At 58.2% G+C, this 23,189-nt stretch overlaps 2 protein-coding genes across 3 annotated transcripts; one reads left to right on the top strand and one right to left on the bottom strand.

The window, feature by feature from the left end:
• The first annotated feature begins 6,721 nt into the window (after positions 1–6,721).
• On the top strand, positions 6,722–11,518 carry LOC103117931 (mesothelin). Its single transcript, XM_060172699.1, has 12 exons — positions 6,722–6,822; positions 7,371–7,435; positions 8,920–9,007; positions 9,336–9,379; positions 9,490–9,535; positions 9,666–9,841; positions 9,931–10,086; positions 10,202–10,353; positions 10,437–10,564; positions 10,738–10,832; positions 11,052–11,238; positions 11,317–11,518. Exons 2-12 carry the CDS (start codon positions 7,430–7,432, stop codon positions 11,403–11,405), a joined length of 1,167 nt encoding a protein of 388 aa, XP_060028682.1. The 5' UTR covers positions 6,722–6,822; positions 7,371–7,429; the 3' UTR covers positions 11,406–11,518.
• Positions 11,519–11,749: 231 nt separating this feature from the next.
• On the bottom strand, positions 11,750–23,023 carry LOC103117933 (mesothelin-like protein). 2 transcript variants are annotated; one of them, XM_007528066.2, is made up of 16 exons: positions 22,782–23,023; positions 22,004–22,083; positions 21,501–21,621; positions 20,900–21,020; positions 15,454–15,539; positions 15,175–15,301; positions 14,864–15,054; positions 14,574–14,664; positions 14,367–14,499; positions 13,974–14,161; positions 13,734–13,889; positions 13,513–13,640; positions 13,039–13,169; positions 12,863–12,957; positions 12,374–12,635; positions 11,750–12,178 (listed from the first exon to the last, which is right to left on the bottom strand). In XM_007528066.2, exons 2-16 carry the CDS (start codon positions 22,017–22,019, stop codon positions 11,940–11,942), a joined length of 2,085 nt encoding a protein of 694 aa, XP_007528128.1. In that variant the 5' UTR covers positions 22,020–22,083; positions 22,782–23,023; the 3' UTR covers positions 11,750–11,939. The 2 variants fall into 2 exon arrangements, with proteins under 2 accessions (XP_007528128.1, XP_060028661.1); XM_060172678.1 differs by having other exon boundaries at positions 12,863–13,169.
• Between the last annotated feature and the right edge of the window lie 166 nt (positions 23,024–23,189).

Here is a 23,189-nt window from a genome sequence, read left to right as displayed (position 1 = left end):
TCTTTGTGCAGGCACTGAGCGACAGATAGAACTCTGGAGGCCAACCAAAAACAAAACAGGGCCGGGCCGTGGCGCAGCGGGTCAGGCGCACGTAGCACAAAGCAGGGACCCGTGTAAGGATCCCGGTTCGAGCCCCCAGCTCCTCACCTGCAGGGAGGTTGCTTCACGGGCGGTGAAGCAGGTCTGCAGGTGTCTCTCTCTCCGTCTCTATCTTCCCCTCCCCTCTCAATTTTAATCTGCCCTGTTAAAAAAATAAAACTAAAACATTAATCCCCCAGTAAAGGGGGCGGGGAACAAACTCAGGGCAGGGAGGCCAGGAGACAGCTCAGCATTAGAGCACAGGACTTGCTCTAAGTCCAATCCCCAGCACTACGTGTGCCTGCATGATAGGTGTGGTAAGAGAGTGCCAGTCTCTCTCTCTCTCTGAAAGGCTTACTTATTAATGATAGAACCAGAGCATCACTTGGGCATACACAGTGTGGGGATTGACCTCAGGACTTCATGCTAGAGAGCCCAGTGCCTTATCCACTGTGCCACCTTTCTGGCTGCTAGTACAGTCTATTTAATTTTTAAATTGTATTTATTTATTTATTTATTATTATTTTTATATTTATTTATTTTCCTTTTTGCTGTCATTGTTGTTTTTCATTGTTGTTGTAGTTATTGTTGTTGTTGATGTCATTGTTGTTAGATAGGACAGAGAAATGGAGAGAGGAGGGGAAGACAGAGGGGGAGAGAAAGACAGACACCTGCAGACCTGCTTCACTGCTTGTGAAGTGACTCCCCTGCAGCTGGGGAGCCGGGGGCTGGAACCGGGATCCTTACACAGGTCCTTGCGCTTTGTGCCACGTGTGCTTAACCTGCTGCACTCCCTGTTTATTATTTTTTAACTAGGGCACTGTTCAGTTCTGGCTTATGGTTTTGTGGGGGATTGAACCTGGGACTTTAGAGCCTCCAGCATGAAAACCTGTTTGCATAATCATTGTACTATCTACCCTCCGCCCAATTGTATTTGTTTTTATTGTATTGGATAGAGCCAGAAATCGAGAAAGAAAAGGGAGATAGAGAAAGAGTTATCTGCAGTGCTACTTCACCGTTCACCTCCTGCAGGTGGGAAGCAGGGGCTTGAACCCAAGTCCTTGCATATGGTAGGTAACATGTGCACACAACTGGGTGTGCTACCACCTGACGAGGGGTTGAAGCTTCTGGGACCTCAGACCTGAAAATCCTTGTTCTAACAGGCTGAGCTATTTCCCTGGCTCCAATAAATAAAGTACAAAAAAAAGTAAAACAGAGCAGGGCAAGAGGCCTCCTCACTAAGGCCGCCTCCAGGTGCCTGAGAAGCTGGGGGTACACAACCCTAACTTCCACTGGCCTCCCAGTGGGCACCAGTGCTCAGAAATCTGTGCGTGTGAGCTTGCTCATTCTCTCTCTCTCTCTCTCTCTGTGTCTGTGTCTGTGTCTGTCTCTGTCTCACACACAGGCGGTGGGGCAGCTTCCCTTAGGGACCTTTATTAACTCCTTGTCTCCCTTGGGTGCTTGTGGCAGCATTACATCTCTGCACACCTGCTCATCTGCTCTCATATTTTGCAAATTGTTTCATCATCATCATTAGCTAGTATTTACCGTGTGCTTCCCATGTGCAGTGCCAGAGTTTACACATGTCTGGGGCACCGGGGCCAGCTGAGGCCGCAGGAGGGGAGGAGGGAGGGTGGGGCATAGCAGCCAGGCGGCCTCACCCCAGCTGAGGTCCAGGTCTGCGCTGGATGTGCCCCAGGCATGGCCCCACTGAGACAGGGCTTAGAGCAGTTCACACTCGTGAAGACGGGAAGCCCTGTCAGAGGCTCTGGGACAGGGTCTTCCTCCTAGTCCAGCTCCTGCCCTGATGCTGCTGTCTTTGTGGCCATGTCCTCCAGTTTCTGTCTCTGTGCCATCTTGTAAGGATTCATATATGTCCACACCTGCATATGTCCACACCAGTGCTGCAAGTGTCTCCCCCCCCCCTTTTTAAATTTCTTAATTTATTATTGGATAGAGACAGAGAATTTGAGAGGGGAGGGGGTAATAGAGAGGGAGAGAGAGAGAGAGACACCTGCAGCCCTGCTTCATCATTCATGAAACTTTCCCCTGCAGGTGGGGACCAGGGGCTTAAATCAGGGTTCTTGTGTGCTGTGTTGTGTGCATTTAGCCAGGTGTGCCATTGCCTGGCTCCCTTATTTTATATTTTTAAAAATATTTTTTAATGTATTTATTAATGAGAGGGTTAGGAGAAGAGAAAGAGAAAAAGAACCAGACATCATTCTGGTACATGTGCTGCCAGGGGTCGAACTCAGGACCTCATGTTTGGGAGTCCAATGCTTTACCCACTGCACCACCTCCAGGACCATTCTTTCTTCCTCTTTATGTCTCCCTTCCCTCTTGATTTCTCTCTATCTTTATCCAATAAACAAATAATTTGCAGGCGGTGCCAGCCCCCAGGGAAAGAGAGCCAGAGCATTATTCTGGCACATGGGCTGCCAGGGACAGAGCTGAGAGTCCCAACACCTTATGCACATGTCACTTTGCTGGGCCACCTTGTAAGGACTCTTGTCATTGTACAAGGCCTATCAGAACCAGGGACCACCACAGGCTTTTCCACATAAGGTCCTGGTGAACTCTTAGGGGTTGATGTGCTTGCTGTGTGTTTGTGGGACCTCGGGGTTGGAGACTTCCCTACCCACAAGAGCAGGTAGTGGGCATTGGTGCAGGCGAGGCAATGAGGGCATCTGAGGCTGTGACCCTGGGCTGTGCTGGGCGACACTGTCAGGCTGTGGGCACAGTGGGAGGTGTTACCTTTCTCAAAATAGGTTCCAGTTCCCCATAACTCGTGATTTCAACACTCGCTGCTCTCTGCAGTCCAGTTGCTGGGTTGCAGATTTAGGCCCCAAGAGACTGGGAAGGAGAAGTGGGCTTGGCCTCCCTGCTCTGTGGTGGAGCTCTGGGAGGAAGGACGTGGGTCCAGGCTGAGGCCCATGTGGTATGATCTCTGTAGCTAACAGGACCCATGAGAGATTGGTGGTCTGCAGAGGCCCTGATCCCGCCCCCCACTCATGCAGGAGTGAGAGGGATGTCCCACAGCAGCCCACTCTGGGATCTTAGGCTCCTGGACGCTGCCAGTTGGGAGAAGTTGAGAAGGGGCCAGAGCTGAGAGCCCCTACCTATGTGTCCATGGTTGTGGGACAGGGCCGTGACGGTGGCCACCACGGACAGGGCCAGCCTCCTACCCAGCCCAGTGTCTCTTGCCTCCAGTCCTCTCCTTTGCATATGGGGCCACTGCTTACTTAGTGTGGGTGCCCCGGGCCCTTAGCCTGAGGGTCTAAGAGGCATTTGTGGGGTTTCCTGAGTGCACGGCCTATTCCCAATGCCCCAATCTGTAGCAGAGCGGAGGACACGGAGCTGTATTTGTTGAAGGAAATTACTGCAGCAATGAGCGCATCATTAGTGGCTAATCAGTGTGCACGCCTGCCCACAGGGCCACCACAGCTTGTCAACAGGTGTGATGAAGCTCCAGCCCTGGGAGGCTCGCGCCAGCAATTAGCAGCTAATGAGGAGGCCTGCCGTGACCCACTCACTCCTCCATGCGAAGCCAGGAAGGACTGACCTGTTGGAGTCCACTCTGCTCCCCCTGTTACTGCAGCAACAGAAGAAAGAGCTGTGAGGACCTCACCAGGCGGTAAAGCTCCAACGCCCTGGGAGGACACGTGCACTGCACATCTGTCCAGAGAGACAGTTGCCAGAGACACACCTGTCTACAGGTTCACCTGCCCAGAGACATACCTGTCCAGGATGGAACTGTCCAAGTGCACCTGCCCAGAGACACACGTATCCACAGGCACATCTGCCCAGAGGTTCAGCTACCCTCCTGGTGTATAGTTGTGGGCTGACCTGCATCGTGACTGGGGCAGGCAGGACCCCTGGGCCTGAGATCATCTCTGCCAGGCTCCTGCTTGGTGAGATTCCAGCCTGGCCTGCAGCTCTTGAGGGTCACTGGGAGTGTGCATTCCAAGAGCTCCCAAACTGTGAGCCAGGGCTCCCCAGAGACTCCTAGGCCCCTCCCCTCCAGGTTCAGTGAGGCTCCAGGACGGTCATGCCCATGGTGGGGGTTTGCAGGTTGCTGGACTCATGACTGGGATGCTCACTGCCTGTGTCCTGTGCCTTTCTCCGTTGTTAGGTCTCATTCTGCTCCAGTCTCCTGCCACCCACTGCTGACACCTGGGGCTGCTGTGTGCCAGATGTCCAGTCAGCGTGGCTGGGAGGCCAGCACAGCGGAGACGGTCCCCTGGGGACTGGCACTGCTTCCAGGAAGTATTCTGCCCACAGGAGGCTGGGTGGGGCAGGTGGCCTCCTATGTTCCAGATACTTCTTCCAGGAAGCATTCTTAAGAGAGCAGTGAGCGTGCTGGTGATATGAGGGTCTCCAGCTGTGTCCCCAGCATGAAAGGAGGGCTTGTGACTGGGACAGATCCCAGACAGCCACCTGGAGCAGGAGGGTCACCCAGAGCCACCACAGCCCTGCCATGGTCCTGGGTGTCTAGGAGGCTTGCCAAGCACCTGAGGGTGGGAGATGGGGGCTGGGCTAGCTCTGCCCCGTTGAAGGAGGGTGCTTCCCGGGTCCTATGTCCCCAGCTGTTTCCCTGGATCCTCTCTGGTGGGTGTGCTGTGGGCTGTGCCAGTCCTGTGTGTGGGGGTCCCAGTTCACTGCAGCCCTTGGGCTGGGGTCCTGCTCAGGCTGGTGATTTAGGCTAAATGGGCTGTGACCCTGCAGATAAGAGCAGGGCAGTTATGGGCATCATGAGGGTCAAGGTGGGTGTGGAGTGCTATGACCAGGTCACACAAGGAGTGTGGCAAGCAGGGCTGGGGTCGGGGCCATCGGGGCAGTGTGCTGCCTTACCTCAAGCATGCCCAGATTGTTCAGGTTTGTGCTGGGCTCTTAATCTCAGGGAGTACTGCCTGACCTGGCACAGAGACTAATCAAGGGGGGCACACTTACCTCCCAGAGTCAGGAAGGCCAACCAAGGAGGGCTTCCAAGAGGAGGCAACCCAGGGTAGTGGTTCAGGCAGAGGGCTCTGGCCTTTCTAGCTTGGCCATTTTGGGGCATGGCCAAGAAGCCAAGCAGAAGCCATCATCCTCTGAGGACGGGGTCTCACCCAGGCCCCCTGGTCTTGTGGGTCAGAGCTCAGTGCACACAGCGCAGGAACCAGACCTGTGGAGCGGAAGTGACATTCATCCACTCAGCCAAGACCAGAGCTGCCTGCGAGGAAGAACCAGCCATGCGCAAAGGGCGCCTCTCCCACTGTGCTGAGCAAATAGGCCTGATGTGCTTTGTTCCCTCCGAGTGGAAAGGCCACCCGTGGCCTGGGGCAGCAGTGCCCAGCCAACACCCCAGAGTGCAGAGCCAGGACAAACAGGTTGGTGGGCGCCCAGTCGCTCACTCTAGCCTCCAAAGAAGGCCTGGGCCACTGTCCACATTCTCCTCTCTGGTCCTCAGGCCTTGTTGGCCCCAGTCAGTCCCTTCCTGCCAGGTGGACTCATCTCCCCATGGCCCCCATTTGGGGAACCGGTGGCTCCCGGTTGCGTCTGTTTTTGTCTGTGGATGTGCTGCTTTCAGGCTGCCCTGCACACAGGAGGTTCAAGGAGTTAGAACCCTAGTGGCGCTCACAGGGGGCTTGGGGTCCCTTCCTCTGAGCCTCCTCCTCTCCAGAGTTCTTAGCTCACCCACTGGGGAATGGCTCTTCAGGGCTCCATATTTATTGATTTATTTTTAAAATATTCATTTATTTTCCCTTTTGTTGCCCTTTTAAAATTTTTAAAAATTTATTTATTAATGAGAAAGGTAGGAGAAAGAGAAAGAACCAGATAGCACTCTGGTACATGTGCTGTTGGGGATTGAACTCAGGACCTCATGCTTGAGAGTCTAGTGCTTTAGCCACTGCGCCACCTCCCAGACCACTAAGTTTTGTTTATTATCTTTATTTTATTTATTGGATAGAGACAGTCAGAAATCTAGAGGGAAGGGGGTGATAGGGAGAGATAGAGAGACACCTGTATCCCTGCTTTACCACTCGCAAAGCTTTCCCCCTGCAGGTGGGGACTGGGGGCTTGAACCCGGGTCCTTGCTCATTGTCACATGTGCGCTCAACCAGGTGCGCCACCACCTGGTCCCTATTTATTTATTCATGAGAAAGACAGGAGAGAGAAATAACCAGACATCACTCTGGTACATGTGCTGCCAGGGGTTGCGCTCTGGACCTCATTCTTGAGAGTCCAATGTTTTATCCACTACACCATCTCCTGGACTACTAGGGGTTCCCTCTTCAGACCCACCAGACAAAAGGAGTGTGGGATTCTGCAGGACTCAGTGCCCCACACCTTAGCCAGCCTTGAGGGCAGAGCCACCCATGCAGGTGGGCACCCTCAATTGCCAATGTCTCTCCACATTGCTGGCTCTAGACATGCAGGGAGCTGGATCTGTACTTTCTGCCCAGAATCCATCTCTCCATGGTTATCTGTGGCCAGGGTCTTTGGAGGCCTCACGTCACCCCCCACTGACTTCTGAGAGGCGGTGCCCAGCCTGGCATGCTGACAGCAGCTGACTTGTCTAAGGTCATGCCCAGCCTGGGAGCGGCTGACTTCTATAAGGCAGTGCCTTGCTGGCAGCCTTGCTGGCAGCCTAGCAGGCAGCTCACGGCCCAGCAGGAAGCCTACTCTGTGGAGAAGACAGCAGCCTCACAGGCCCAGGTTGGTGCCACGGAAGTCCTGGTCACAGCATCAGTGCGGCTGGGGGTGAGTGAGGGTGCCACCTGGGTCACCACTCCGCCGCAGCGTGGGTGCATGCTAGCATGCACACTGTCCCTGGACAAGCCAGTCAGAGGGCCCTGCCAGCAGGGCTGCCCAGCCAGAGATTTGGCCTGGTCCTGCTTTGGAGCTCCGGGGCTCCCCATCTCTTGACATGGTGATGCCCCTTCATGCAATCCTGAGCCCAAACCTCAGGGCAGCAGCCACTCCTGAGTCCACATCCTGCCCACCCTGCTGTCCCCAGACTGGGGGCACAGTGGAGAGTGGCATGGCCTCAGCTGGGACAATAGGTGCCTGCCTGTGTGGCCTTGGCCATGCTGTGTCACAGGCCCGTTTCACACACACACCCTGGCCAGGTGAGAGCTCTGGACACTTGCTGGAGGAGTTGGGCCCCAGGCCTACCCCACACCCACCCGCCCCAGGGACAAACAGCCCAGTGCTGAGATGCCTACACCTTCTGGCAGGGTCCCCACCCACACATTCCTGCAGTGGAGCACCACACCCAGCCAGGCCGGCCTTTCTGTTTCCCTCCACAGACCCTCGAGAGAGGCCTCTTGACTCCCACATCTCCCATCGAGGACACCTGGACAAGGACATGCAGGTAAGAGGGTGGCCCTGAGATATCCTGGGACATCAGACCCTGGGGAGGGGCTGGGGGGTGTGAGGCAGCTCTCCAGGGATCTCCTGGGTCCCAGGCTGGGGGTGGGGGCTGAGTGAGGCAGCTTCCTGTGTGTTGGGAGGTTGAGGAGCTCAGGGTCTGAACGATGGTGGGATGCCTCCCACACCAGCGGCCTAGAGTCCCAGGCTGACACTGTGCCTCACCTGGGGGTCCGGCCAGCACCAACACCCAGGCTGAGGCAGGTGGGGACCCTGGTCTGCTCTACTGGGGGAACAGTGGAGACTACACCCACCTCCTGCTCCCCCCTCATGCAGGACCCGGCTGCTCCTGGCAGGTGGGGGGCTACCCTGGCCATTCCCTTCAGGCCCACGTCTCCCAGCCCTCCAGGGCATAGGGGCAGACTCCTCTCCACTGCTTAAGGGCCAGCCTTTGGGGACCCCAGTGGGCCATGTGGGAACCACAGAGAGCAGAGGCCAGTGTTCTGGCTGCCTTCCAGCTAGAGCTGAGGCCAGAACTCCAGGGCTAAGGGGGCGGGCTGTCCTCTGCCTCCTCATCCCCTCAGACCCCAGGTTGCTTGGGAAGTGGGAGGTGAGATGGCTGGGGAGGAGGGCACCGGGCCAGCTCTCTCTGTGGCCAGGGACACCATCTTCTCTGAGCCTGGTCTGCCCTGCTACTGTAACACCAGGTCAGTGTCCGCAAGGCTGAGGTGACCCTGAATGATGGGGGTGCCCCAGAGAGGGGACCCCCACAACACCTACCAAGAGACACGGTGGTCCCATTAGCCTTGCAAGAGAGCTGACCTCTCAGGACACCTGTGTCCCATCTGGATGGATTCCTGGAACAGGAGTGTGCCCCCCATCTCTGGGCCCTGGGGAGGCTACTGGGGAGCGTAACCCCCTCCCAACTTGGGTGGCCTCCTCCTGAGGGCTGCTTGAGGGGAGTGGCACGGGAGAGTGTAGTTCTCCTCCACCCTCCCGGAAAACAGCCTTCATCCCACCCATACCAGGCACAGGCCTTGAACCCCATCCAGGAACGGGGTGGGGGGTGGGGGGGTGCAGTGGAGGGAGGGGAGGTGAGTCCTGTTCTAGCCTGGGGACTATTCAGCATAATTGTTACTGGTGCCAGGGGGAAGCTGAGGCCAGCCTGAATTAGAGGGGCTGCCCCCTTCTGTGAATTTCCTTGTGGTGCTGGCCCTGACCCTCTCGGGAAGGAAGGGGATGGGAGTGAGGCTCCAGCTGTTTGCCAGGCCTCATAGCAGGGGGCCGCTGATTCAGGAAGGCCAACTTTATGGTGAGTTGGGGTTTGATGGGGCTGGCCCTTCAAGTAGGGTGGTCAGTGGCACAGACACACTGAGTCTCTGGGAGGTGTGGGACCCACAAGGGCCACTGTGGTGGTGGTGGTGGTGGTGGTGGTGACCAACCCCCTCCTGCCCCGGGGTATGGATGTCAGTACTGCGTCCCTCACAGACCATGGCTTTGCAGCTGGCTCAATTCCCCCTGGGGTGTGGAAGGATCCCTGCCCTCAGCAGCCTCCTGATCCTGTTTCTGAACCTCGGTGAGGGGTGTGTGTGTGTTGGCACGGGGTGGGGGGAGGCATCCAAGTGATCTTGGGGGGAGGTTCCTAAGGGCACTGGATGGCTCTGAGGTGGGTAGAGTTCCTGGTGCCAAGTGGTGCCCCTGCCTCTGCCCAGAGCTGACAGTCCAAGTCCTTGGGGGCTATAGGGACTTTAGGTCAAACAGAGTGTGGGTATGGAGGGACAGCTTGGTGGGTGTGGTGGGCCATGCCCTGTGGGCTGTGCCCAAGGCTTGGGGCCTCCATTCTCAGGCATGGGTACATGGGCAGTGCTGGCATCCCTCTAGCCTGCACCCCTCCCCTCCCCCAGGGTGGGTGCTGTCTACCACGGTTCATTTCAGAGACACAAGACTGGTAAGCCTTCTCTGGGGAAGGGTGCTCCAGGGTGCCCAGCCCCTGGGGCTCAGCCACAGCCCATCGTCCCCTGCCAGCTGTTCACCTCCCAGGACCTTCTCCCACCACAGGCTCAACCGACCCGTGTCCCGTCCAGGGTCCATCAGGACAGAGAGGGTGAGCTTGGGAGGATCTCAGGGTCTTCCCTGCACTCCCTCCCTACAGCTCTTGCCACTCTGGGTCTCCGGGGGACAACACAGATAGTCCCATGCTGCCCCAGTGGGAGGCTGACCCTGCTGCCCTGCAGAGGGCTGCCCCCCCGGACACCAACCCAACAAGGTGGACGAAAACCTGCTGTTCTACGAGGAGTGGGAGCTGAAGGTGTGTGTGGATGCGGCACTGCTTGAGGAGGAGATGGACCTGGTGAACAAGGTGCCCTTCACCCAGCAGCAGCTTCACATCTTCAAGGACAAACTGGACCAGGTAGCTCCGGCCCAGCCACCTGCCTGCAGCATCCCCCAGCTGCCCACCCAGAACGGTCATCCTCACTGTTACCTGTTCCCTCCCTGCAGCAATACCCACAGGGGTACCCCGAGAGCCTGGTCAGTACACTGAAGTACTTCTTCCTGTTGATGGAGCCCGAGGACATCCACAAGTGGAACATCACGTCCCTGGAGACTGTGGAGTCTCTGCTCGAAGTCGCCAAAGGGCGCCAAATGAGTGCTCAGGTGACGCTGGGGGTGGGGACAGGACCCCTGAGGGTCTGGGGGCACGTGTGGTGTGAGGCGTAAGGGTTGGGGATTTGGTCTCCCTGCTCCAAGGCATGTCCATGGCCTCTCCCAGGTGGACGCCCTGGTTGACCGTTTCATAGTGGGGCAGGGGCAGCTGGACCGGGACATAGTAGCCAAGCTGGAAACCCTTGGCGTTCTCCGTCCTGCCCACCTGTGCTTCCTCAGCCCTGATGTGCTGGCCTCCATAAACCATACCCTGCTTTGGTGAGTGAGGCTCTGCCTGTCGGCCTGTGGGTGGCCTGCCCTGCCCTCATGACCTGCCCTGCCCTCATGACCCCCCCCCCCAGGAAAGTTGAGCCCCAGGACCTGACAGCATGTGAGCCCCTCCAGATAGAGGTCCTCTATCAGCAGGCCCACCAGGCCTTTGTGAACCTCAGTAAGCTGGAATACTTCTCGAGAATCCTGCCCTTCCTGGGTAAGAACACTCCCTACCCCATGCCCACCTGCACACCCTACCCCCATGGGCACTGCAACCCTGCCCTGACCTGAGGGTGAGCTGGTCACTGGCGAAACATACCCAGATTCCTCAGGAGGAGGGTGACATGGGAGTCTGGGGGGCTCCAGCTCTGACCCTCTTCCTACGGGCAGGTGGGGCACCCATGGAGGGCCTCCAACTTCTCATCGAGCAGAAGATCCATGTGGACATGCCCACATTCAAGAAGCTACAGAGAGAAGTGGTGCTGGTAGGGGTTGTGGAGGAAGGGGTGGACACAGGGATCCAGGGTAGAGGAGGGTGGGGCTTGCAGGGCAGGGGCCAGTGAGGGTGGGGCCACAGCAAGATGAGGGGCAGGGACCTGTGCCACAGAAGCAGCTCCAAAGTCTGGAGTGGTGGGGGGAGGGCAGGGGGTTCTGTAACTCGGGATGTGGCAAGGAGACCCTGATGGCACCCGGGGTTCTGGCAGTCGCTGACTGTCCCTGAGGTGGAGATGCTCCTGGGTCCCCACGTGGAGCAACTGCTAGCAGAGCAGCACCACAGCCCCGTGCGGGAGTGGGTGGCACGGCAGCGGCAGAGCGACCTGGACAGGCTGGGGCTAGGGCTCCAAGGTGGCATCCCCAACGGCTACCTGGTCCTGAACCACAAGTTCCGAGGTGGGTGAGCCGGCCGGGGGGGGGCACGGGCACGGGGGCAGGCATGGAGCAGGTGCTGAGTCACCCCTTTCTGGGCAGAGGCCCTCTCCCGGGGCCCACAGCTCCAAGGACCTGGACCTGCGCTGGGTGCCATCCCACTCCTGCTGCTGGCTGCCCACCTGAGCTGAGGCTACCCATGGCAGAGGCTCCGAATTCGGGCCATCCTGCCACACCCACCTGGCAGCCCTGGGCAGTCCCATCTCACCCGCAGACTGAATAAAGGACACATCCCCTCCGCAGAGCTGCCTTGTGTGTATGAAACAGGCCTGCCTGCAGCCCACCTGCCCGAGGACTCAAGGGCCTGGAGGCCTCAGACAGCTGCGGCCTTCCCAATGTCACCATTTCTGCCACCCAGTGTCCCCCAGGTGGTGTCTAGGGACATGGAGGCCCAGGAGATTGCAAGCAGGAGCCCCATTCACAAGCTCGAGGTTCTCAGTGGCCCTCCTGGGTCAGAGCAAGAGGACACAGGCAGGATGGTCACCCTGGCCTTTATTCATGTCATTGCAAGGCCATCGTCACTGCGGGAAGCCCCTGAACGGCTCCCATTCTGTCCCGAGGAGCCTGAGGGCCAGGCAGTGGGTCCCTGGGTCAGCTGGGCCTCAGTGCAGCTCCACATTCTGCTGGAGGTGGGTGGGTGTAGACCCACAGACTCTGGGGACCTGCTACACATGATGGAGTCCCTTGCACTCAGGGCCTGCCTTTCGGCCTGGCTGGGCATCCAGGTACACTTCTGGGTCCCCTCTGTCCTGCGGGTGGCACTGGGACCATGATGTCCTTGGGGGCTGTGGTGTGGGCACTGCTGTCCTAGTCGGAGTCCTCACTGCCCCACGCAGCAGCCACAGGAGGCCGGAGGGCAGGGCCACTGCCAGGGGCAGGTAACCCAGGGGGGCCACCAGGCTGCCTGTGGTAAAGTGGAGAGGGTGCTGTCAGTCCCAGCCAGCAGCACCTCAGCCTGCAGCAGCCTCCTTCTGCTGGAGCTCACACCTACCCTGGCCCTACAGAGATCAGCGCCCCAGTAATGTGGCCCAGTGAGAAGCATGGTGGGAAGCTGCAGTTGGGACTCTGTGGAGGATGGGCTGGAGGGAACGGGACAAACCTGAGCTGGGGACCACGGCGGCATTCCCAGGCAGGTCCTTAGTGTGAGCTGGCCGGGGAACCAGGGATGGGGTGTTGGGGGTTCTGCTGGTTGGGTGGCTAGGACCTGTGGGGCTGGAGGGGTTGGCGTCCAGCCCCAGCTCACCCAGGGATGAGCTGTTGAGGCTGCGCAGCCAGGAGCTGATGGTGGGGTGACTTCGTGCCTTCTGCAGGTCCCCCACATTCTGGCCCAGCAGCGTGGTCACGTTGTCCAGGCTCAGGCTCTAGGAGAGTGGGGGTGGTCAGAGGCTTGGGCTGTACCACCATGGGCAGCACCAGCCCTTTGTGAGTACCTCGGAGGGGCCCAGAGTGGTGAGTGGTCCCCCAACTGCACCCCTGTGGGCTAAGACCCACCTGACTCCCGTGGGCCACTGCTCCGTCTGCCTCCTGCGGGCGGTCCCTCCCCACCTGCCCCCTGTGGGCTGCCCCGTCTGCACCCTGCTAAGCCCACCTGCAGCACATGTGGGTTGAGGTTGGTGAAGGTGTCGATGTCCATGGACACGTTGGCCTGGGCCAGGTGCCGTAGCTCCTCCACGGAGGCGCCACCTGGGTGCCAGCAGTGTGAGGGGTTGGGGGCCAGAGGCTGCTGAGGAGGGGCTGCCCACCCCGCACCCCAAGAGGCCTCACCGAGATAGGGGCGCATGTGGCGGTAGTAGATGTCGGGCGTCTGGGTGCCTCCAAAGGCCTCGCGGGCCTTGGCGAAGAGCACATTCTTCCGGCTCTGGGGGCAGGAGGAGATGTCCAGGTCCCCCGCCAGCCTGCAGGGGTGGGGGGGCTGGTGGGTGGGGGCTTCCCCTGGTTCATGACCCTTGTCCTCCACCCGATCTCCCCACGTGCGTGCTCACGCCAGTCTCCTGGCTGTGACCTTGTTTAGGTGGGTCTTTACGGTGGGGTGAGGGTTAGGGTTAGGCCACAGTGGGCCATGGGCCTGCAGATAGGAGTTGGTGGGAAGGACGCATGGATATGACAGGACAGCTGCCTCTGGCACCCCAGTAGCTGCCTGGGGCCTAGCCTGTGGTCTCCAGGATTAAGTAGAGCTGCAGTATCCTTGCCCCCTGAGCCTCACCAACCTGGTGCACAGCCAGGTCCCAGGCAACTCACCGGAACTCCGAGGGCCTGATGGTCTGGATCTGTCTCGGGCTCATCCAGCAGAGGCGGGAGCCCCCAATGGCCACCAGCAGGGCACCTGTGAGGGTGCCGTTGTGGTCCAGGAACTTCTGCAGGACGGCCTGGGGAGGGGCGAGATGGGGTCAGCAGCGGGGACATTGGCCCAGGTTCGGGGGTCAGGGGTCAGCAGTTGGGCTGAACTGGCCAGTTCTCACCTCGGTCTGGTTGTTCAGCGCAGCGTCCGAGGCCAGCAGGGCCACGAGCGTGTCCATGGACGAGATGTCCCACTGGCCGATCTCGGCACGTGAGTACAGGTACACCAGTGAGGCCATGCGCCGCAGCTGCTCCTCAGGGACCCCACGCGGGTAGGTCTGTGGGCACAGGGGCATCAGGACTCTCAGCCCTGGCACCCACCCTCCTATCCCGCCCACTTGCCCGCCCCACCATGGGTGTACCAGAGCCAGCTTGGCCTTGACAACACGTTGGCACTCGGCGGGCAGCGGATGCTGCAGCAGCGGGTCCAGGTTGGCTCTGAGCACGTGGCTGCCCAGGCAGGAGTCCAGCTGGGCACAGTCGTAGTGCACCAGGAACAGGTCGTCACGCAGCGTGGCCGCTGTGATATCCCCGCGCATGCAGGCTCTCCCTGGGGGAGGTGGGGGTGGCTCTCACCTGATGACCAGCCCAGCCCCATCTACTCTGAACCCTGCTCTCCTGGCCCCAGGCCCCACAGTGGGCCGCCTGCCCCAAGCACACCCAGGGTACAGGATGCCTCACCTCAGACCTGATGCCCCAGGCATTTGGGCCAGCAAGGAGTGGGGTCCGGGGCCCAGGCCACAATGGCCACTCACCTGTGCCTCGTTTGGGCCTCAGATGGGCCTTGGCCTCCAGGAAGCTGGTGACAACGCGCCTGGCCTCACGTTGGCGCAGCCGCCCTGCGCGGCACTCAGACACCACGCTGCCAAAGAAATCCAGGCCCACAGCCTGGCGGACCCCTGAGATGCCACACAGGCATTGCCCTGAGGGAGGCACCTCTCCCCTGCCCCCCACAAGCCTACCTCCTGCACCTGCCTCCACAGACTGGGGCTGATGTAGGTGGCCAGGGGCCCCAGAGTCTGCAGTCCCTCCAGGTTCCAGGAGTCGGGAGGCCTGGGGTACAGGAAGGGGTGCTATGCCCAGACCCAGAGACTGACCCCCAGGGACATAGGCCCTGCCCCACCCCCAAGGGTTCCTGGTCTGCCCAGAGACCACCCCAAGCCAAACCTCTGCCCCGGGGCAATGGGGTGAAGGGTCACAGTCGGGCAGGGCTGTGGACATGGCTGACGGCTGGTCTGGCTGGCGCACCCACCCCAGTGCCGTCCTCCCGCTGGCCAGCAGCTGGTTGAGGGCTTCCTGCTGGGCAGGGCTCAGCCGGGGGCAGCGCTGCAGGTTCTGCAGCACGTGAGGGTCGGCCGCTGCGATGCTGGCTGCGTCCAGGTCACACACCAGCACCCCGAGGATCAGCAGGTCAGAGGCGTTGAGCTGTAGGTGGGGACCCCCCTGCAGGACAGTGGGTCTGCGGGTTAGCAAGCCCCCACCTCTACCGGCTCCAGGACCCCCCTCAACCCCGCCCAGTCAGCTCGCTGGCCCACATGGTCCCATCGCCCCAACCCCACCTACCAGGCAAGCCAGAGCCGTGTTACGCAGGGCGGCCCTCTGGTCAGGCAAGTTGGCCAGCAGCTCTGTGTCTCCCTGAGCAGCTCGGCGTGTGAAGGCCCGACACTCCTCCTCCCTCACCTGCGCCAGGCTGAGGCAAGGTGGACTTGGGGTGACAATCTGGGGTCCTACCAGGCCTCCTGATACAGTTCCCTAGACCCCAGAGGAGGTATGCTGGACCTGAGGGTGCCCCCCACCCCACCCCAGAGTGGGGTGCCTGGCCTGCTGCCCAGGAGCACTCACTTGTAGAACAGCAGCAGGTCAGGTGGGTGTAGCTGGAAGTCGCCCTGGAGGCCCCGCAGGGTGGCCAGGTTAGCCAGGCAGCTGAGCTGGGGCGGGGGAGAGGCCTTCAGTCACTCTCGTCTCCACTCCCTCGGCCCCTGTCCCCACCCCTCCTCCAACCTGGGCTTTACCTGCCTCAGCTTCCACACAGATCCTGCCCATAACTGGCCACCCCCAGGCCTCCCAGGCAGGGACTCAGCAGGTCCTCTTTGCACAGGACTTAAGGGTGACAGCTGGCTGTCCTTGTTCACAGAGGCCTCAGGGTGGGGAGAGGGCTCAGTGCAACTCCTAGGAGCCCATGGGTGGTGCCCTTGGCCATGGACACCCCCCTTTCACATGGCCCTGCACCCCTCATCCCCTATACTGCACCTCTCACTCCCACCCTGCAATTCTTTCAGCCCCCCATACTACACCTCTTACACCTCTAGCCTGTGCCCCTCATCCCCCCACCCTGCATGTCAAGGGTTACCGACAATTCATCTGGGAACCCTTTACCTAACTGCAGGGAGGGACCTGGGTACATAAGGCAGGGGTTCCGAGGATCAATAGGGAAGACAGCACATCTGCAGGGGCTCCTGGGATGGCCACCCCAGGCACAGATGGGTCACTCACCCACCCTAAGGAGAGGGGTCCTGACTTGGACTCAAGTCAGAGACCTCTGGGTGATCAGAAAGCTGCTGAGCCCACACTGGCTTAGTGCTGCCTCCCCTAACACACCCTGTGAGCACCCTGGACCCTGCTGATGGAGGGCAGGCCACACACAGGCCTCACCAAAGGACATTGGATGTGATAGCAGTGGCAGGCCGAAGAGCATGGTCCTGACCAGGCAAAAGGACCAAGGCCTGATGGGCCAGAGTCGATGTGCCACTCCGGGCACCATCCCAGGACCTGTTGAAGCCCAGAGCAGTGAGGCCACTGTGTGTGTGTGTGTGTGTGTGTGTGTGTGTGTGTGTGTGTGTGTGTGTGTGTGTGTGTGTGTGTTGTGGGCGGGGGAGTGTGTGCAGCAGGTTTGTGGGGAAGAGCCTGTTAGGAAGGTCCTGGGTAGGGGGGCAACTTCCTTCAGTTGCCCATGTGAGCACCAGTGTCCTTAGAGTCCTCTGCCAGCCCTCATGTTCCCGAGTGCCCTCTCCCTGGCGGGCCTGGCCACGGCTTTTCTGGGACCAGCTGGGGGTTGAGGACAGCCTCACTGTGTTGCTCTCAGTGGCTTCACACCCACTTCTGTTCTTCCATTCTTGGCCTTCCTGCTGACTTTTTGCCACTCCTCTTCAAGGATAGGGAGTCAAGGGGTCTAGATTTCTCTCATGCTTCATTTTCATCACCGCAGAGCTCAAAACATTCACAATGCTTCCTCGAGACTTCTTCCCGTGTGTTCTCTATAAGTGCTGCTCCATCTTCAATGTCGGGGGGTTGCCCGGTCCCCTCTGGATCAGTCCTGCCATAGCAGGGGACACACCATGCCCTGTCCACTCTTGGTGGGCACCTCTGTGCCCTCACTGGGGACGGCTGGGTGTCTGCCTGCATGTGTGACCCCAGTGGTGATAGTGCCTTGTCCCTCCTGGTTTGCTGCTGCTCCAAACACATGCTGGTTGGGAACTGACTGTCCTCTCTCTGGGGAGCACTGAACCCTGATCCAGTTGTGTCAGGCCTGGAGTGGGCAGTTCTGAGACAAGCACCATCCCCTGCTCTCTGAGCCTTCATGTCCTGACCTGTGACTTCCCTTATATTGGGTCCTGACAGGAGACTGAGCTTCGCTTTCTCTCTCTCGTCTTTCCTCGTTTCTTTGTGTACCCAGAGCACCACTCAGTCTGCTGAGCCGTCTGTGCCGGGGATCGAGCCTGGCGCCTCCTGCTCATTCTCCCTGGTGAGTCTTGCTGGTTTAGTCTCTGTCTTTCCCTTAGTATAAGTACATCATAGTAGCCATGTTACAACTGATTATTGGGGCCAGAGAGATAGCTCAGGGGGGCAAGGTGCATGCCTTGCCCCACAGGTGGCCCAGGCTAGATCCCCCATACCACAAGGGAGGCACAGAACCAGGTGCGACTCCAGTGCTGTGTTGTCTCTCTGAGTGAAAAAGCAGCTCAGCTGTGGTACAACTGCACGTGTGAAGACCCAGCTCCATAAATAACTATTAAAAAAGGGAGGGCCAAGCGGTGGTGCACCTGGTTAAGCGCACACATTACAGTGCACAAGGATCCGGGTTCAAGTCCCTGGTCTCCACCCGAAAGGGGAAAGCCTCGTGAGTGGTGAAGCAGGTCTGCAGGTTTCTTTCTGTCTCTCTTCTGCACTATTCCCCCTCCCCTCATAATTTCTCTCTGTCTGTATTCAAAATCAATAAAGATTAAAAACAAATAAACAGGGGAGGGGGTGGGATATGGAGATTGGGCGGTGGGAATTGTGTGGAGTTGTACCCCTCCTACCCTATGGTTTTGTTAATTAATCCTTTCTTTAATAAAAAAAATAAAAAAAAGAAGATCACTCTGGAACATGTGATAACAAGAATCAAACTCAGAACCTTATGCTATCAAATCCAATACTGTGTCACCTCCTGGGCTTCCCCAACATTTTTTTTTTAGACATTTACTTATTTGTTTGTGTGTTTTTTATTTTCAGCATGAAAACTAAAGCACCACTCTGGCAAACGTGCTACCAGGAATAGAGCCCAAGGTCTTATACTAGACCTATGCACTACCCTCAAAGATATTTCCCCAGATAAAAAAAATAAATAAATAAAAAAATAAAAACAAATAAACAAATAAAATGATACAGGTGACCTAAGGCTTTGAGATCCCAGGTTCAATACCCAGCACCACCATCGACCAGAGTTGAGCAGTACTTTGGTTAAAAAAAATAAAAAAGGGAGTCAGGTGGTAGCGCAGCAGGTTAAGCACATGTGGCGCAAAGAGCAAGGACCGGCATAAGGATCCTGGTTCTAGCCCCTGGCTCCCCACCTGCAGGGGAGTCTTCACAAGAGGTGAAGTGGGTCTGCAGGTGTCTATCTTTCTCTTGTCTCTCTGTCTTCCCCTCCTCTCTGCATTTCTCTCTGTCCTACCCAACAACAAGGACATCAATAACAACAGCAATAATAACTACAACAATAAAACAACAAGGGCAACAAAAGGGAATAAATATTAAAAAAAAAAGTTAGGGGCTGGGTGGTAGTGCAGTGGGTTAAGTGCATATGGTGCAAAGCACAAGGGCCAGTGTAAGGATCCCGGTTTGAGTCCCCGGCTCCCCACCTACAGGGGAGTCATTTTGTAAGTGGTGAAGCAGGTCTGCAGGTGTTTGTTTTTCTCTCCCCTCTGTCTTCCCCTCCTCTCTCAATTTTTCTCTGTCCTATCAAAAAACAACAACAACAGCTATGACAACAATAACAAGCGTAACAACAAGGGCAACAAAAAGGGAAAAATATGGGGTCGGGCAGTAATGCAGTGGGTTAAGCGCACGTGGCACAAAGTGCAAGGATAGACATAGTATCCCGGTTCGAGCCCCCAGCTCCCCACCTGCAGGGGAGTCACTTCACAGGCGGTGAAGCAGGTCTGCAGGTGTCTGTCTTTCTCTCTCCTCTCTGTCTTCCCCTCCTCTCTTCATTTCTCTCTGTCCTATCCAACAACGAATGACATCAACAACAACAATAATAACCACAACAAGGCTACAACAAAAAGGGCCACAAAGGGGGGGAAAAGTGGCTTCCAGGAGCAGTGGATTCATGGTGCAGGCACTGAGCCCCAGCAATAACCCTGGAGGCAAAAAAAAAAAAAGGAAAAATAGCCTCCAGGAGCAGTGGATTTGTGATGCAGGCCCTGAGCCCCAGCAATAACCCTAGAAGCAAAAAAAAAAAAAAAAAAAAAGGTGGGGAGTTGGGCAGTAGCAGTAGCGCAGCAGGTTAAGCGCATGTGGCACAAAGCTCAAGGACCGGCGTCAGATCCCGGTTCGAGCCCCCGGCTCCCCACCTGCAGGGGAGTCACTTCACAGGCGGTGAAGCAGGTCTGCAGGTGTCTGTCTTTCTCTCCCCTTCTCTGTCTTCCCCTCCTCTCTCCATTTCTCTCTGTCCTATCTAACAATGATGACATCAATAACAATAACAATAAAAAACAACAAGGGCAACAAAAGGGAAAATAAATAAATATAAAAAACATTAAAAAAAAGGTGGAGAGGTGGTGCACCTGGTTGTGTGTACACATTAGCATGTGCGAGGACCCTGGCCCCCACCTGCAGGGGGAAAGCTCCTGAAGCAGTGAAGCAGGGCTGCAGGCAGCTGGTGTCTCTCTTTTTCTCTACCCTCCCCTCCCCTCTCAATTTCTCTTTATCCTATCAAATAAAACCACATATATATATGCTGGAAAAACAGCCACCCTGAGCAGTGGGTTCATAGTGCCGGCACTGAGCTCCAGCGATAAGAAAACCCTTCTGGCAATGGAAAACGGAGATGGTTGTGTTGGCACCAAGTCCACGGTGACTGTCATCTAGTCATTTTGACTCTTTACATTTTTTCTCTGCCTTCTCTGGTTTCCATAAGACTTCTTCGTGTGTTTATATTTCTGGGGGGAGCAGCACAGCGCTTCTCTGGCATGTGCACTGCGGGGACTGAACCTCACACATACAAGCATATGATTTCTTTTTTTTAAAATTTTTATTTATTTATTTATTTATTCTTTTTGTTGCCCTTGTTTTTTTTTTATTGTTGTAGTTATTATTGATGTCACTGTTGTTGGATAGGACAGAGAGAAATGGAGAGAGGAGGGGAAGACAGGGGGAGAGAAAGACAGACACCTGCAGACCTGCTTCACCGCTTGTGAAGAGACTCCCCTGCAGGTGGGGAGCCGGGGGCTCGAACCGGGATCCTCACGCTGGTCCTTGTGCTTAGCGCCACCTGAGCCTAACCCGCTGCGCCACCGCCCGACTCCCACAAGCATGTGATTTCCGTTTTCTCTCCCCTTAGCATGCCAGTTCCCTTGTTAGAAGGATTTCGGGTGGGGGAACATAGCTCAGTGGTGGAGGCCCTGGTCTCCGTGCTTGACCCTGATGTGAGCAGTGGAACTTGGCAAGTGCCACTCAGGAGGGCGGAGCAGTGGCGTGGCCTCTCTCAGAGGAAGGTGAAGAGTGGGGCAGAGAGGAGAGCTGGCTCTGCGGTCCAGCCGGTGAGCGAGACCTGAGGTCAGTCGCTGCCACAGTAAAGCAGAACTGAGCAGAGGGCACTGAGGTGGGCAGATGAGCCCAGGGGAGGGACGGGGTGCCAGCAGGCTGCTTGTCTTCCTTGAGTCCAGTGGCCTCACAGCCAGTGGCCAGGTAGGGGAGGCCCAGCACAGAGGTGGGCATCCTGGCACAGAGTTTCCTGAGAGCCATGGGGTCCGGTGACTTTGAAGTTGGAGACCACACATGTCTCCTGCCCTGGGGCCTGGTCACATACCTGCCAGGCTCTGAGCTGCACGTGCTGCGTTGCCATTCTCCTGATGAGGGCAGAGAGCTGATCCCGGGACAGCAAGCTGGCTGGCTGGCACCAGAAGTCTTGCACGAGTGAGGTGCTGGTGCTGGGCAGAGGGGGCAGGTAAAGGTGGGACAGGGCCATCTCCTCAGTGGAGGCGGGGCCTGGAAAGGGTCTCTGCCCAGCAGGGAGGGTGGGGGGCACATGCAGGACTGCTCACTGGTTCATGACCTCACCCCCCAGCCCCTGTCTTCACGGCTCTACAGTTCCCACGACTCAGAAGGGACTAGACAGCCACTAGGGTGCCCTGCAGAGGCCCCTACTCCCCACCATAGGCCTAATGCAACGGGTCCACCAGCTGCCCCAGCCTGCCCGGCATATGACAAGGCAGAAAGGGGGCTCTGATCCATCTTGGGCCAGTAAGTGATCTCAGCCGGCATGACCAGGATGAGGGTGGCAGCTGGAGTTGGTGGCCCTACCTGGACCCAATTGTCTCAGAGCCTGAAGATGATCCCTCCCTGGGACCCATGGGGACTCTGGACTGTACTGGGTGTGTGGGTCAGAGCCACAGGCAGTCTGCACTCACCTGGCCCACAGGTCAGCCCTGCCAGTGTCCAGCCTTCCTGGGGAGATGCCCTCTGCTGGGGGGCTGGCACAGTGGGCAGTGAGGGACACCAGGAGCACAAGGCCCAGCCTTACCAGGGCACCTGGAATAGAACAGGCTGTGTGTGAGGGGCCAGCTCGGGTCAGCAGTGTGGGAGCATCCTGGGGCTGAGGTCACACATGCCTGGCCAGGTGAGCAGATGAGGGAGGTGTGAGTGCCCTGAGCCCAGCCCTCATGCTTGAGGGGGTTTGTGCCACACATATACAAGTCCATACATGTGTGCACCCCCCTCTCTACCTGTTGGGGGCTCAAAGTGGGCTCCAGGCAGAGGGGCTGGGCTGGCTGCCAGCCATCAGGAGACGACATCCCTGTCTCTGACAGCCCCACTCTCAAGTGCCCGCTGTCCCTCCTGCTCACCCTGGGGATCAGTTGGGGTCGGGGGGGGGCACTGTGTTCTGTAGGTCTCTCCCTGGGGATTGGCTCACCCGCTGTGGGGCCCATGGCTGCGGGTGGGCACCGTCGTTCCGGTGGGCAGGTGCTGGTTGGGCAGCAGGTCCAGGGCAAGCTGTGGAGGACACAGGAAAGGCTGCCCTTCAGTCCCTCACGCCAGCCTGAGGCATAGGCAGTGGGCCAGGAGGCCAGGTGGGAACGCGCCTTGGTTGCAGCTGCTTCGCTTGCTCATCCACTTGTCTTTGGGGAGGACACAACCCACAAACAAGACGTCTTCGGAGCGAGAGGGCGCGGCTGGCGGCTAGTGGGGAGGGCCAAATCCTGGGGCCTTTCTTATCGCAGGTCGGGGCCCTGGGGACCCACGGCTGTGCTCCAATTAACAACTTTGAGTGGTTCTGTGAGGGGGCAATGGTTCCCCTAGAGACCCGGTCACGAGTAAATGTGAAAAGGGTCCCCAACCTGCAGGGGTGGCCTTACTTCACTCCTCCAGTCCCCCTACCCCCATCCCCAGGGCTGCAGACATGACAGAGACCCAGTGTAGTTGCCCCTGCCTAGCCAGAGCCACGGCTAACGGCCAGAGAAGTGGCCTTAGGGGCTGGGGGACCGAGGGATGTTGGTCCAGGCCCAAGCTGCCCACTGGCACAGCCTGGCTCAGCTCCCTCTCCCCCTTGTGTGTGCCCGGGGTGGGGGGAATAGGGTTTTTTGCTCCCACAGGGGTGACACAGGAACTCAGAGGAGTTTAGCCTCCAATCCAGAGCACATGGAGGTGAACTCTCAGCCTCTGGCCGGTGGCCCCCTCCCGCCCCCACTGACCTGTGTATGCAGACTTGGTTTCGCTGCTCCTGCTGTGAGAGCCAGCCAGTCAGCCCCTGCAGCGGAGCCCCCAGGCGTGGGGGCCACGTGGGGCTTGGGGATGCCTGCTCACCATGCCGCCAGCACTTGCCCACGGCCACTTCTCCTGCAGTGCGGCCTGCCCACAGTGTGCAGGGGAGGGGCCGCCCTGCAGCGAGGTTGCGTTAGCCCCTGGGGCCCAGCATAGCGGGCACCTGCTCCCTAGCCCCGGGGGAGCTAAGGCTGAGCTCATGCTGGCAGCGGCCCAGAGCACGCCCCTCTTCAGGTGGGGAGCCGGGATTCCCACCCCATCTCTGCCGGGAGATGCCCCTGTGACGGGAGGGCTGGCTAGGCCAGCTGTGTGGTCTGACTTGGGACTGAGAGCAGCTC

Source organism: Erinaceus europaeus, chromosome 15 (genome assembly GCF_950295315.1).
Source record: "Erinaceus europaeus chromosome 15, mEriEur2.1, whole genome shotgun sequence".
Lineage (NCBI taxonomy): Eukaryota > Metazoa > Chordata > Mammalia > Eulipotyphla > Erinaceidae > Erinaceus > Erinaceus europaeus.
The sequence above is the reverse complement of the archived record's forward strand: the minus strand, read 5'-3'. Positions and strand labels throughout refer to the sequence as shown.

Bases quoted from the DNA above. Each gene is read 5' to 3' on its own strand.
- LOC103117931 (XM_060172699.1), top strand. The intron at 9,380-9,489 runs GTAAGCCTTCTC...CTCCCACCACAG, and splicing joins ATTTCAGAGACACAAGACTG to GCTCAACCGACCCGTGTCCC. The intron at 10,354-10,436 runs GTGAGTGAGGCT...CCCCCCCCCCAG, and splicing joins ATAAACCATACCCTGCTTTG to GAAAGTTGAGCCCCAGGACC.
- LOC103117933 (XM_060172678.1), bottom strand. The intron at 14,665-14,863 runs GTGGGTGCGCCA...CCTGTACCCCAG, and splicing joins AGCGGGAGGACGGCACTGGG to GCCTCCCGACTCCTGGAACC. The intron at 13,170-13,512 runs GTGAGTTGCCTG...CCACCCCTGCAG, and splicing joins ATCAGGCCCTCGGAGTTCCG to GCTGGCGGGGGACCTGGACA.